The 14,283-nt window shown below is 48.9% G+C and overlaps 1 protein-coding gene across 5 annotated transcripts in view; it reads left to right on the top strand.

Annotated features, from left to right (window-relative positions):
- SCUBE2 (signal peptide, CUB domain and EGF like domain containing 2) overlaps positions 1–14,283 on the top strand; it is a 112,401-nt gene that overhangs the window by 86,511 nt on the left and 11,607 nt on the right. For 4 of the 5 annotated variants that reach the window (XM_040410291.1, XM_040410290.1, XM_040410293.1 and 1 more), the window contains 3 exons: positions 4,141–4,305; positions 4,995–5,162; positions 9,818–9,979. In XM_040410291.1, coding sequence (XP_040266225.1) covers positions 4,141–4,305; positions 4,995–5,162; positions 9,818–9,979 — 495 coding nt within the window. The remainder of the gene's footprint in view (positions 1–4,140; positions 4,306–4,994; positions 5,163–9,817; positions 9,980–14,283) is intronic. The other variant, XM_040410292.1, reaches the window with a different exon arrangement.

Raw genomic sequence — 14,283 nt, 5'->3', positions numbered from 1 at the left:
CCCCCCTCCAGACTCGCTCCTCTGCCCCCCCCTCCAGACTCGCTTCTCTGCCCCCCCCCTCCAGACTCGCTCCTCTGCCCCCCCTCCAGACTCGCTCTTCTGTCCCCCCCCTCCAGACTCGCTCCTCTGTCCCCCCCTCCAGACTCGCTCCTCTGTCCCCCCCCCTCCAGACTCGCTCCTCTGTCCCCCCCCTCCAGACTCGCTCCTCTGCCCCCCCCTCCAGACTCGCTCCTCTGCCCCCCCTCCAGAATCGCTCCTCTGCCCCCCCCTCCAGACTCGCTCCTCTGCCCCCCCCCTCCAGACTCGCTCCTCTTTCCCCCCCCTCCAGACTCGCTCCTCTGCCCCCCCCTCCAGACTCGCTCCTCTGCCCCCCCTCCAGATTCAATCCTCTGTCCCCCTCCTCCAGACTCGCTCCTATGCCCCCCCCCTCCAGACTCGCTCCTCTGGCCCCCTCTCCACGCGCCCCTGTTCCCCCTCCAGACTTCTCTGTCTCCCCTTCTCCTCAATCCTCTGTCCCCTGCCAGACTCAATCCGCTGTCCCCCGTCCAGACTCCTCTGTCCCCCTCTCCTCAATCCTCTGTCCCCCTCTCCATACTCCTCTGCCCCCCCCTCCAGACTCGCTCCTCTGTCCCCCCCCTCCAGACTCGCTCCTCTGTCCCCCCCCTCCAGACTCACTCCTCTGTCCCCCCCCTCCAGACTCGCTCCTCTGTCCCCCCCCCTCCAGACTCGCTCCTCTGTCCCCCCCCTCCAGACTCGCTCCTCTGTCCCCCCCCTCCAGACTCGCTCCTCTGTCCCCCCCCTCCAGACTCGCTCCTCTGTCGTCCCCCCTCCAGACTCGCCCCTCTGTCGTCCCCCCTCCAGACTCGCCCCTCTGTCGTCCCCCCTCCAGACTCTCTCCTCTGTCGTCCCCCTCCAGACTCTCTCCTCTGTCCCCCCCCTCCAGACTCGCTCCTCTGTCGTCCCCCCTCCAGACTCGCTCCTCTGTCCCCCCTCCACACTCAATCCTCTGTCCCCCCCCTCCAGACTCGCTCCCCTGCCCCCCCCTCCAGACTCGCTCCTCTGCCCCCCCCTCCAGACTCGCTCCTCTGCCCCCCCCTCCAGACTCGCTCCTCTGCCCCCCCCCCCCTCCAGACTCGGTCCTCTGTCCCCCTCCTCCAGACTCGCTCCTCTGTCTCCCCCTCCAGACTCGCCCCTCTGTCGTCCCCCCTCCAGACTCGCCCCTCTGTCGTCCCCCCTCCAGACTCGCTCCTCTGTCCCCCCCTCCAGACTCGCTCCTCTGTCCCCCCCTCCAGACTCGCTCCTCTGCCCCCCCTCCAGACTCGCTCCTCTGCCCCCCCCTCCAGACTCGCTCCTCTGTCCCCCCCCTCCAGACTCGCTCCTCTGCCCCCCCCTCCAGACTCGCTCTTCTGTCCCCCTCTCCACGCGCCCCTGTTCCCCCTCCAGACTCCTCTGTCTCCCCTTCTCCTCAATCCTCTGTTCCCCTCTCCATACTCCTCTGTCCCCCTCTCCATACTCCTCTGTCCCCTGCCAGACTCAATCCTCTGTCCCCCCCGTCCAGACTCACTTCTCTGTCCCCTTCTCCCTCCACACTCCTCTGTCCCCCCGCCAGACTCGTTCCTCTGTCCCCTTCTCCCTCCACACTCCTCTGTCCCCCTCTCCTCAATCCTCTGTCCCCCTCTCCACACTCCTCTGTCCGCCTCTCCATACTCCTCTGTCCCCTCCAGGCTCAATTCCCCCCTTCCCCCCGTCCAGACTCACTTCTCTGTCCCCTTCTCCCTCCACACTCCTCTGTCCCCCCTCCAGACTCGCTCCTCTGTCCCCCCTCCAGACTCGCTCCTCTGCCCCCCCCTCCAGACTCGCTCCTCTGCCCCCCCCCTCCAGACTCAATCCTCTGTCCCCCCCCTCCAGACTCGCTCCTCTGTCCCCCCCCCTCCAGACTCGCTCCTCTGTCCCCCCCCCTCCAGACTCGCTCCTCTGTCCCCCCCCTCCAGACTTGCTCCTCTGTCCCCCCCCCTCCAGACTCGCTCCTCTGTCCCCCCCCCTCCAGACTCGCTCCTCTGTCCCCCCCCCCTCCAGACTCGCTCCTCTGTCCCCCCCCCTCCAGACTCGCTCCTCTGTCCCCTCCCTCCAGACTCGCTCCTCTGTCCCCCTCTCCACGTGCCCCTGTTCCCCCTCCAGACTCCTCTGTCTCCCCTTCTCCTCAATCCTCTGTCCCCCTCTCCTCAATCCTCTGTGTCCCCTGCCAGACTCAATCCTCTGTCCCCCCCGTCCAGACTCTTTCCTCTGTCCCCCTCTCCTCAATCCTCTGTCCCCCCCGTCCAGACTCTTTCCTCTGTCCCCCTCTCCTCAATCCTCTGTCCCCCTCTCCACACTCCTCCGTCCCCCTCTCCTCAATCCTCTGTGTCCCCCGCCAGACTCAATCCTCTGTCCCCCTCTCCACGCGCCCCTGTTCCCCCTCCAGACTCCTATGTCCCCCCTTCCAGACTCGTTTCTCCATCCCCCTTCCAGAATCAATCCCCTGTCCCCCTCTCCTGAATCCTCTGTCCCCCCGCCAGACTCAATCCTCTGTCCCCCTCTCCACATTCCTCTGCCTCCTGCCAGACTCACTCCCCTGTCCCCTTCTCCACATTCCTCTGTCCCCCCGCCAGACTCGTTCCTCTGTCCCCCTCTCCACATTCCTCTGTCCTCTGCCTCCTGCCAGACTCACTCCTCTGTCCCCCTCTCCACATTCTTCTGTCCCCCCTCCAGACTCACTTCTCTGTCCCCCTCTCCATATTCCTCTGCCCCCCTCCAGACTCAATCCTCTGTCCCCCTCTCCACATTCCTCTGTCCCCCTCCAGACTCACTTCTCTATCCCCCTCTCCACATTCCTCTGTCCTCTGCCTCCTGCCAGACTCGTTCCTCTGTCCCCTTCTCCACACTCCTCTGTCCTCTGCCCCCCTCCAGACTCACTTCTCTGTCCCCCTCTCCACACTCCTCTGCCCCCCTCCAGACTCAATCCTCTGTCCCCCTCTCCACATTCCTCTGTCCTCTGCCTCCTGCCAGACTCGTTCCTCTGTCCCCCTCTCCACACTCCTCTGTCCTCTGCCCCCCTCCAGACTCACTTCTCTGTCCCCCTCTCCACACTCCTCTGCCCCCCTCCAGACTCAATCCTCTGTCCCCCTCTCCACATTCCTCTGTCCCCCTCCAGACTCACTTCTCTATCCCCCTCTCCACATTCCTCTGTCCTCTGCCTCCTGCCAGACTCGTTCCTCTGTCCCCTTCTCCACACTCCTCTGTCCTCTGCCCCCCTCCAGACTCACTTCTCTGTCCCCCTCTCCACACTCCTCTGCCCCCCTCCAGACTCACTTCTCTGTCCCCCTCTCCACACTCCTCTGTCCCCCTCTCCACACTCCTCTGCCCCCCTCCAGACTCACTCCTCTGTCCCCCTCTCCACATTCTTCTGTCCCCCCTCCAGACTCACTTCTCTGTCCCCCTCTCCATATTCCTCTGCCCCCCTCCAGACTCAATCCTCTGTCCCCCTCTCCACATTCCTCTGTCCCCCTCCAGACTCACTTCTCTATCCCCCTCTCCACATTCCTCTGTCCTCTGCCTCCTGCCAGACTCGTTCCTCTGTCCCCTTCTCCACACTCCTCTGTCCTCTGCCCCCCTCCAGACTCACTTCTCTGTCCCCCTCTCCACACTCCTCTGTCCCCCTCTCCACACTCCTCTGCCCCCCTCCAGACTCACTTCTCTGTCCCCCTCTCCATATTCCTCTGTCCTCTGCCCCCCTCCAGTTGTAACCTCATGCACTCTGCCATGGAGATGATATTGTTATAAAGCAGTACACTCCTCTGTCTACCTCTCTGTCTCTCCTCTGCCTGGGTGTCAGTCTTCACTGCTGGTTCTTGTATTGTATTCATGCACCAGGATGAACAGTGTTGCACACCTGTCCCAGATACTGCAGTAAGTACCCCAGAGCTGCACTCACAAAGTTCCTGGTTGCTATTGGAAACAGTCAGCAAGCCTGTGGACACTCGCACCCTCTAACCCTCTACTGCATGAAGATTCAGTTTCACTTTCTTGCTTTGCTTGCACCCGGTCAGCGCTCGCCCGCTTCTGCCGCCATTAACCAGCGCAGTTTTCTCCTCTTTCTATCAGCTAGCTGTCGTGCCGGAACGTACTACGACGATGACAAGGAGCAGTGCGTCTTATGTCCGCACGGAACGTTCCAGAGCGAGGAAGGGCAGATAACGTGTGAAATCTGCCCCGACAACCGGGACCACCCAAAGCACGCTGGCGCTCGAGACGTGTCTGAGTGTGGAGGTAATCGACGCAGAGCATGAGGAGCTCCACCTACAGATCTTGTGTTCATCTCGAGATGCATGATCTCTTGTTCTCCAGTCACATCCAGAGCTGCAGGGAGCATTTTACTAGGCTCTCACATCTGCAGGCTGATTTCAGTATTATGGGAGCTGAGCGGAACGGTCAGAGGTTGTGTGTCTGCCCACTCAGTGCAAATGGTGTGAATGCAGCTCTGGCTGTGACTGGAGTAAAAGACTCAATGTTTCAGTAAAGTGACTGCAACTTACTCCCCTTGAGAGTGGATCAGGTGCTTAAAGTGGTAGGAGTGCAGCGGTCCCCAGAAAAGTGGCTGGACCCACAATACAGCTGAGCATTGACCTCGGGCAGGGACCAGGGAGGGGAGATGATGCCCAGTGGCGAGATGTCCCGATCGGCTCCGATCTCAGCGGCTTCTTCATATAATTCCTAGAGAATTGTAAGAAATTGCTGTAATTCATGCAGCCTGATGTAACGGCGCCATCTAGTGGCCATCTGATCTATTGCACAGACTGGGCTCATCACATGTACCGATGAGTGGACCTGATTGCACATCAGCGAGATGTCTCCTAAAAGCAGCAGCCCTCTACAGTAAAGTCTACTCCATCTGTGGAGCCGCCAGGGAATATTGGGGCTGTTCTAACAAAGTTCTTTCCCCTTTTCTTGTCCTCCAGGCCTGTGTCCTCCAGGTGAAATCTCCTCCGATGGTTTTTGGCCCTGTGGTCCGTGTCCGCTCGGGACGTACCAGCCGGAATCTGGGCGCACATCTTGTATTTCCTGTGGCGGAGGACTAACAACTAAACAGAGCGGCGCCTCGTCTTTCCACGACTGTGAAACTAGAGGTGATTACCCGGCTGGATAATCGGCTGAAGAAACTGGGAAGGAAGGGGTTAAGAGCACAGTATCGTCAACACTAATGTAGGCTTTAGAGCTGAAATCTCCCAGCAGTCCCAGTTTGTTCAGGCTCCATACAGTCATCTAATGTAGGAGCTCAGCTAAGCTGTCGGCGGTGCGTCTGTCCACCAGCTTGCTGACTGCTTCCTATCATACCCAGCAGAATAGTGAGTGCAGCTCTGGAGGATAGTACAGGATGTAACTCAGGATCAGTACAGGATAAGTAATGTATGTACACAGTGACTGCACCAGCAGAATAGTGAGTGCAGCTCTGGGGTATAATACAGGATGTAACTCAGGATCAGTACAGGATAAGTAATGTATGTACACAGTGACTGCACCAGCAGAATAGTGAGTGCAGCTCTGGAGTATAATACAGGATGTAACTCAGGATCAGTACAGGATAAGTAATGTATGTACACAGTGACTGCACCAGCAGAATAGTGAGTGCAGCTCTGGAGTATAATACAGGATGTAACTCAGGATCAGTACAGGATAAGTAATGTATGTACACAGTGACTGCACCAGCAGAATAGTGAGTGCAGCTCTGGAGTATAATACAGGATGTAACTCAGGATCAGTACAGGATAAGTAATGTATGTACACAGTGACTGCACCAGCAGAATAGTGAGTGCAGCTCTGGGGTATAATACAGGATGTAACTCAGGATCAGTACAGGATAAGTAATGTATGTACACAGTGACTGCACCAGCAGAATAGTGAGTGCAGCTCTGGAGTATAATACAGGATGTAACTCAGGATCAGTACAGGAGTAATGTATGTGCACAGTGACTGCAGCAGCAGAATAGTGAGTGCAGCTCTGGAGTATAATACAGGATGTAACTCAGGATCAGTACAGGATAAGTAATGTATGTACACAGTGACTGCACCAGCAGAATAGTGAGTGCAGCTCTGGAGTATAATACAGGATGTAACTCAGGATCAGTACAGGATAAGTAATGTATGTACACAGTGACTGCACCAGCAGAATAGTGAGTGCAGCTCTGGAGTATAATACAGGATGTAACTCAGGATCAGTACAGGATAAGTAATGTATGTACACAGTGACTCCACCAGCAGAATAGTGAGTGCAGCTCTGGAGTATAATACAGGATGTAAATCAGGATCAGTACAGGATAAGTAATGTATGTACACAGTGACTGCACCAGCAGAATAGTGAGTGCAGCTCTGGAATATAATATAGGATAAGTAATGTATGTACACAGTGACTGCACCAGCAGAATAGTGAGTGCAGCTCTGGAATATAATACAGGATGGAACTCAGGATCAGTACAGGATAAGTAATGTATGTACACAGTGACTGCACCAGCAGAATAGTGAGTGCAGCTCTGGAGTATAATACAGGATGTAACTCAGGATCAGTACAGGATAAGTAATGTATGTACACAGTGACTGCACCAGCAGAATAGTGAGTGCAGCTCTGGGATATAATACAGGAGGTAATTTAGGATCAGTACAGGATAAGTAATGTATGTACACAGTGACTGCACCAGCAGAATAGTGAGTGCAGCTCTGGAGTATAATACAGGATGTAACTCAGGATCAGTACAGGATAAGTAATGTATGTACACAGTGACTGCACCAGCAGAATAGTGAGTGCAGCTCTGGAGAATAATACAGGATGTAACTCAGGATCAGTACAGGATAAGTAATGTATGTACACAGTGACTGCACCAGCAGAATAGTGAGTGCAGCTCTGGGGTATAATACAGGATGTAACTCAGGATCAGTACAGGATAAGTAATGTATGTACACAGTGACTGCACCAGCAGAATAGTGAGTGCAGCTCTGGAGTATAATACAGGATGTAACTCAGGATCAGTACAGGATAAGTAATGTATATACACAGTGACTGCACCAGCAGAATAGTGAGTGCAGCTCTGGAGTATAATATAGGATGTAACTCAGGATCAGTACAGGATAAGTAATGTATGTACACAGTGACTTCACCAGCAGAATAGTGAGTGCAGCTCTGGAGTATAATGCTGGATGTAACTCAGGATCAGTACAGGATAAGTAATGTATGTACACAGGGACTGCACCAGCAGAATAGTGAGTGCAGCTCTGGAGAATAATACAGGATGTAACTCAGGATCAGTACTGGATAAGTAATGTATGTGCACAGTGACTGCACCAGCAGAATAGTGAGTGCAGCTCTGGAGTATAATACAGGATGTAATTCAGGATCAGTACAGGATAAGTGATGTATGTACACAGTGACTGCACCAGCAGAATAGTGAGTGCAGCTCTGGAGTATAATACAGGATGTAATTCAGGATCAGTACAGGATAAGTGATGTATGTACACAGTGACTGCACCAGCAGAATAGTGAGTGCAGCTCTGGAGTATAATACAGGATGTAACTGAGGATCAGTACAGGATAAGTAATGTATGTACACAGTGACTTCACTAGCAGAATAGTGAGTGCAGCTCTGGAGTATAATACAGGATGGAACTCACGATCAGTACAGGATAAGTAATGTATGTACACAGTGACTGCACCAGCAGAATAGTGAGTGCAGCTCTGGAGTATAATACAGGATGTAACTCAGGATCAGTAAAGGATAAGTAATCTATGTACACAGTGACTGCACCAGCAGAATAGTGAGTGCAGCTCTGGAGTATAATACAGGATGTAACTGAGGATCAGTACAGGATAAGTAATGTATGTACACAGTGACTGCACCAGCAGAATAGTGAGTGCAGCTCTGGAGTATAATACAGGATGTAACTCAGGATCAGTAAAGGATAAGTAATCTATGTACATAGTGAGTGCAGCTCTGGAGTATAATACAGGATGTAACTCAGGATCAGTACAGGATAAGTAATGTATGTACACAGTGACTGCTCCAGCAGAATAGTGAGTGCAGCTCCGGAGTATAATACAGGATGTAACTCAGGATCAGTACAGGATAAGTAATGTATGTACACAGTGACTGCACCAGCAGAATAGTGAGTGCAGCTCTGGAGTATAATACAGGATGTAACTCAGGATCAGTACAGGATAAGTAATGTATGTACACAGTGACTGCTCCAGCAGAATAGTGAGTGCAGCTCTGGAGTATAATACAGGATGTAACTCAGGATCAGTACAGGATAAGTAATGTATGTACACAGTGACTGCACCAGCAGAATAGTGAGTGCAGCTCTGGAGTATAATACAGGATGTAACTCAGGATCAGTACAGGATAAGTAATGTATGTACACAGTGACTACACCAGCAGAATAGTGAGTGCAGCTCTGGAGTATAATACAGGATGTAACTCAGGATCAGTACAGGATAAGTAATGTATGTACACAGTGAGTGCAGCTCTGGAGTATAATACAGGATGTAACTCAGGATCAGTACAGGATAAGTAATGTATGTACACAGTGACTGCACCAGCAGAATAGTGAGTGCAGCTCTGGAGTATAATACAGGATGTAACTCAGGATCAGTACAGGATAAGTAATGTATGTACACAGTGACTACACCAGCAGAATAGTGAGTGCAGCTCTGGAGTATAATACAGGATGTAACTCAGGATCAGTACAGTATAAGTAATGTATGCACACAGTGACTGCACCAGCAGAATAGTGAGTGCAGCTCTGGAGTATAATACAGGATGTAACTCAGGATCAGTACAGGATAAGTAATGTATGTACACAGTGACTGCACCAGCAGAATAGTGAGTGCGGCTCTGGAGTATAATACAGGATGTAACTCAGGATCAGTACAGGATAAGTAATGTATGTACACAGTGACTTCACCAGCAGAATAGTGAGTGCAGCTCTGGAGTATAATACAGGATGTAACTCAGGATCAGTACAGGATAAGTAATGTATGTACACAGTGACTACACCAGCAGAATAGTGAGTGCAGCTCTGGAGTATAATACAGGATGTAACTCAGGATCAGTACAGGATAAGTAATGTATGTACACAGTGACTGCACCAGCAGAATAGTGAGTGCAGCTCTGGAGTATAATACAGGATGTAACTCAGGATCAGTACAGGATAAGTAATGTATGTACACAGTGACTGCACCAGCAGAATAGTGAGTGCAGCTCTGGAGTATAATACAGGATGTAACTCAGGATCAGTACAGGATAAGTAATGTATGTACACAGTGACTGCACCAGCAGAATAGTGAGTGCAGCTCTGGAGTATAATACAGGATGTAACTCAGGATCAGTACAGGATAAGTAATGTATGTACACAGTGACTGCACCAGCAGAATAGTGAGTGCAGCTCTGGAGTATAATACAGGATGTAACTCAGGATCAGTACAGGATAAGTAATGTATGTACACAGTGACTGCACTGGCAGAATAGAGAGTGCAGCTCTGGAGTATAATACAGGATGTAACTCAGGATCAGTACAGGATAAGTAATGTATGTACACAGTGACTGCACTGGCAGAATAGAGAGTGCAGCTCTGGAGTATAATACAGGATGTAACTCAGGATCAGTACAGGATAAGTAATGTATGTACACAGTGACTGCACCAGCAGAATAGTGAGTGCAGCTCTGGAGTATAATACTTTGATTGTAATATGTTGATCATCTCTCGGATCTTGTGACTTTTCTGTTTGTTCTTTCAGTTCAGTGTTCACCGGGACATTCATACAACGCGACGTCGCACAGATGTATTCGCTGCCCGGTGGGGACTTATCAGCCGGAGTTTGGACAGAATCATTGTATTTCTTGCCCGGTGAACACCAGCACTGACTTTGATGGATCAACTAACATCACCCAGTGTAAAAGTGAGTAACTAAGGAAATTCAGCCCAAAAAATCTAAAATAGCATTTCATATATGACATCAGGTGCCGCCCCTGCTCTGCGGTAGTATGAGGCACAGTTGACATTCTGGAGTTTGGAGAAGTGATTGGGGCACATTTTCGGCTTTTCCTGCTGGTCTTCGTTATCCTTCTGCGCTGCCTCGTCATAAATTAGGCGTATCTGTGGCAGTCTGCGCCTGCAGTGACCAGTGCGCCAGCATCCTGCTGGTGTAGGGTCCGCTTACATTTGCGTAAATGTAAATAAATTTGCCAGGGCTGGAGTCACGCCACCGCCCTTGTCACACCCAACTGGCGTACAAGGCGAAAACCGGCTGTGTGCGGAAATTGTGTCCCAGAAAAGTGGACTTGCAACACTTTTTACTTCTAAAAGTGTTGCTAGTCCATTAGTAAATGTGGCCCAGTGTGTCTGCAGAAGCTGTACTGGCGGCCATGTTGGATATCACCCTGCTTATACTTATTGGAGGTTGATGCATTATAAGTTGTCAGTGGGGGAGGGGTTGTTTCCCTTACTGGAAGCAGCAGCGGAGGATTAGTCAGGGATGGCTCCAGTGTATCTGCAGGCCGCGCATGATGGGGTTAAGCACCTAGATGGCAGGCAGCTGTGATATTTGGCACCACGTACGGAGCGGCTGCTGTTTTCCATCACCTTTCATAAAAGCAGTGTGACGCTGAACGATGCTGTGCGGAGCGTCCTGCCAGCAGGCGTCCTCGTCACCGCGCCCATCACTTTAAAAGCTGCAAGGTTTATACGGCTGACACTTAGGACTTGAGTAATTCCTTATTGGTACAATCTGTCTTCTATGAATAATATATAAAGAAGGACGTATATATGTGTGTATGAATATATGTGTGTATGAATATATGTGTGTATGAATATATGTGTGTGTGTGTGTGTGTATATATGTGTGTATGAATATATGTGTGTGTGTATATATATGTGTATGAATATATGTGTGTATGAATATATGTGTGTGTGTGTATGAATATGTGTGTATGAATATATGTGTGTGTGTATATATATGTGTATGAATATATGTGTGTATGAATATATGTGTGTATGAATGAATATATGTGTGTGTATGAATGTATGTGTGTATGAATATATGTGTGTGTGTGTATATATGTGTGTATGAATATGTGTATGAATATATGTGTGTGTGTATGAATATATGTGTGTATGAATATATGTGTGTGTGTGTGTGTATGAATGTATGTGTGTATGAATGTATGTGTGTATGAATGTATGTGTGTGTGTATATATGTGTGTATGAATGTGTGTATGAATATATGTGTATGAATATATGTGTGTATGAATGAATATATGTGTGTGTGTGTATGAATGTATGTGTGTATGAATGTATGTGTGTATGAATGTATGTGTGTATGAATGTATGTGTGTGTGTATATATGTGTGTATGAATATGTGTATGAATATATGTGTGTGTGTGTGTATGAATGTATGTGTGTATGAATATATGTGTGTGTGTATGAATGTATGTGTGTATGAATATATGTGTGTGTGTATATATGTGTGTATGAATATGTGTATGAATATGTGTATGAATATATGTGTGTGTGTATATATGTGTGTATGAATATGTGTATGAATATGTGTATGAATATATGTGTGTGTGTATATATGTGTGTATGAATATGTGTATGAATATGTGTATGAATATATGTGTGTGTGTGTATGAATGTATGTGTGTATGAATATATGTGTGTATGAATATATGTGTGTGTGTGTATGAATGTATGTGTGTATGAATATATGTGTGTATGAATATGTGTGTATGAATATATGTGTGTGTGTGTGTGTGTATGTATGTGTGTATGTATGTGTGTATATATGTGTGTATGAATATATGTGTATGAATATATGTGTATGAATGAATATATGTGTATATGAATATATGTGTGTATGAATATATGTATGAATGTATATATGTGTGTATGAATGTATATATGTGTGTATGAATGTATGTGTGTATGAATGTATGAATGTATGTGTGTATGAATGTATATATGTGTGTATGAATGTATGTATGAATGTATGTGTATGTATGGGTGTGTGTATGAATATATGTGTGTATGAATGTACAGTCGTGGCGAAAAGTTTTGAGAATTACATAAATATTGGAAAAGTTGCTGCTTAAGTTTTTATAATAGCAATTTGCATATACTCCAGAATGCTATGAAGAGTGATCAGATGAATTGCATAGTCCTTCTTTGCCATGAAAATGAACTTAATCCCAAAAAAACCTTTCCACTGCATTTCATTGCTGTCATTAAAGGACCTGCTGAGATCATTTCAGTAATCGTCTTGTTAACTCAGGTGAGAATGTTGAGGAGCACAAGGCTGGAGATCATTAGGTCAGGCTGATTGGGTTAAAATGGCAGACTTGACATGTTAAAAGGAGGGTGATGCTTGAAATCATTGTTCTTCCATTGTTAACCATGGTGACCTGCAAAGAAACGCGTGCAGCCATCATTGCGTTGCATAAAAATGGCTTCACAGGCAAGGATATTGTGGCTACTAAGATTGCACCTCAATCAACAATTTATAGGATCATCAAGAACTTCAAGGAAAGAGGTTCAATTCTTGTTAAGAAGGCTTCAGGGCGTCCAAGAAAGTCCAGCAAGCGCCAGGATCGTCTCCTAAAGAGGATTCAGCTGCGGGATCGGAGTGCCACCAGTGCAGAGCTTGCTCAGGAATGGCAGCAGGCAGGTGTGAGCGCATCTGCACGCACAGTGAGGCCAAGACTTTTGGAAGATGGCCTGGTGTCAAGAAGGGCAGCAAAGAAGCCACTTCTCTCAAAAAAAACCATCAGGGACAGATTGATCTTCTGCAGAAAGTCTGGTGAATGGACTGCCGAGGACTGGGGCAAAGTCATATTCTCTGATGAAGCCTCTTTCCGATTGTTTGGGGCATCTGGAAAAAGACTTGTCCGGAGAAGAAAAGGTGAGCGCTACCATCAGTCCTGTGTCATGCCAACAGTAAAGCATCCTGAGACCATCCATGTGTGGGGTGGCTTCTCATCCAAGGGAGTGGGCTCACTCACAATTTTGCCCACAAACACAGCCATGAATAAAGAATGGCACCAAAACACCCTCCAACAGCAACTTCTTCCAACAATCCAACCACAGTTTGGTGAAGAACAATGCATTTTCCAGCACGATGGAGCCCCGTGCCATAAGGCAAAAGTGATAACTAAGTGGCTCGGGGACCAAAACGTTGACATTTTGGGTCCATGGCCTGGAAACTCCCCAGATCTTAATCCCATTGAGAACTTGTGGTCAATCCTCAAGAGGCGGGTGGACAAACAAAAACCCACTAATTCTGACAAACTCCAAGAAGTGATGATGAAAGAATGGGTTGCTATCAGTCAGGAATTGGCCCAGAAGTTGATTGAGAGCATGCGCAGTCGGATTGCAGAGGTCCTGAAAAAGAAGGGCCAACACTGCAAATACTGACTCTTTGTATAAACGTCATGTAATTGTCGATAAAAGCCTTTGAAACGTATGAAGTGCGTGTAATTATATTTCACTACATCACAGAAACAACTGAGACAAAGATCTAAAAGCAGTTTAGCAGCAAACTTTGTGAAAACTAATATTTGTGTCATTATCAAAACTTTTGGCCACGACAGTATGCGTGTATGAATATGTGTGTATGTATTTGTGTGTATGTATGTATGTGTGTGTATGAATATTTGTGTGTATGTATTTGTGTGTATGTATGTATGTGTGTGTATGAATATATGTGTGTATGTATTTGTGTGTATGTAGGTGTATATGTGTGTACGTATATACGTAAGGGGGGGGGGTGTTTGAAAACCAGTCAGTGTCTGGTGTGGCCTCCATTTGCCTCACGCAGTGGAGCCCATCTCCGTGGCATAGAGTTGATCAGGTTGCTGATTGTGGCCTGTGGAATGTTGTCCACTCCTCTTCTGTGCGAAGTTGCAGAATATTGGCAGGAACGCGCTGTCGTATACGACAATCCAGAGCGTCCCAAACCTGCTCAATGGGTGACATGTCCGGTGAGTATGCTGCCATGCAAGAACTGGGATGTTTTCAGCTTCCAGGAATTGTGTCCAGATCCTTGCATTATCATGCTGCAACATGAGGTGATGGTCGTGGATGAACGGCACAACAATGGGCCTCAGGATCTCGTCACAGGATCTCTGTGCATTCAGAATGCCATCAGTAAAATGCCCCTGTGTTCGTTGTCCATAACATTCGCCAGCCCAAACCATAACCCCACCGC

This window comes from Bufo bufo, chromosome 10, assembly GCF_905171765.1.
Source record: "Bufo bufo chromosome 10, aBufBuf1.1, whole genome shotgun sequence".
NCBI lineage: Eukaryota > Metazoa > Chordata > Amphibia > Anura > Bufonidae > Bufo > Bufo bufo.
This window is presented reverse-complemented; position numbering and strand designations above follow the sequence as displayed.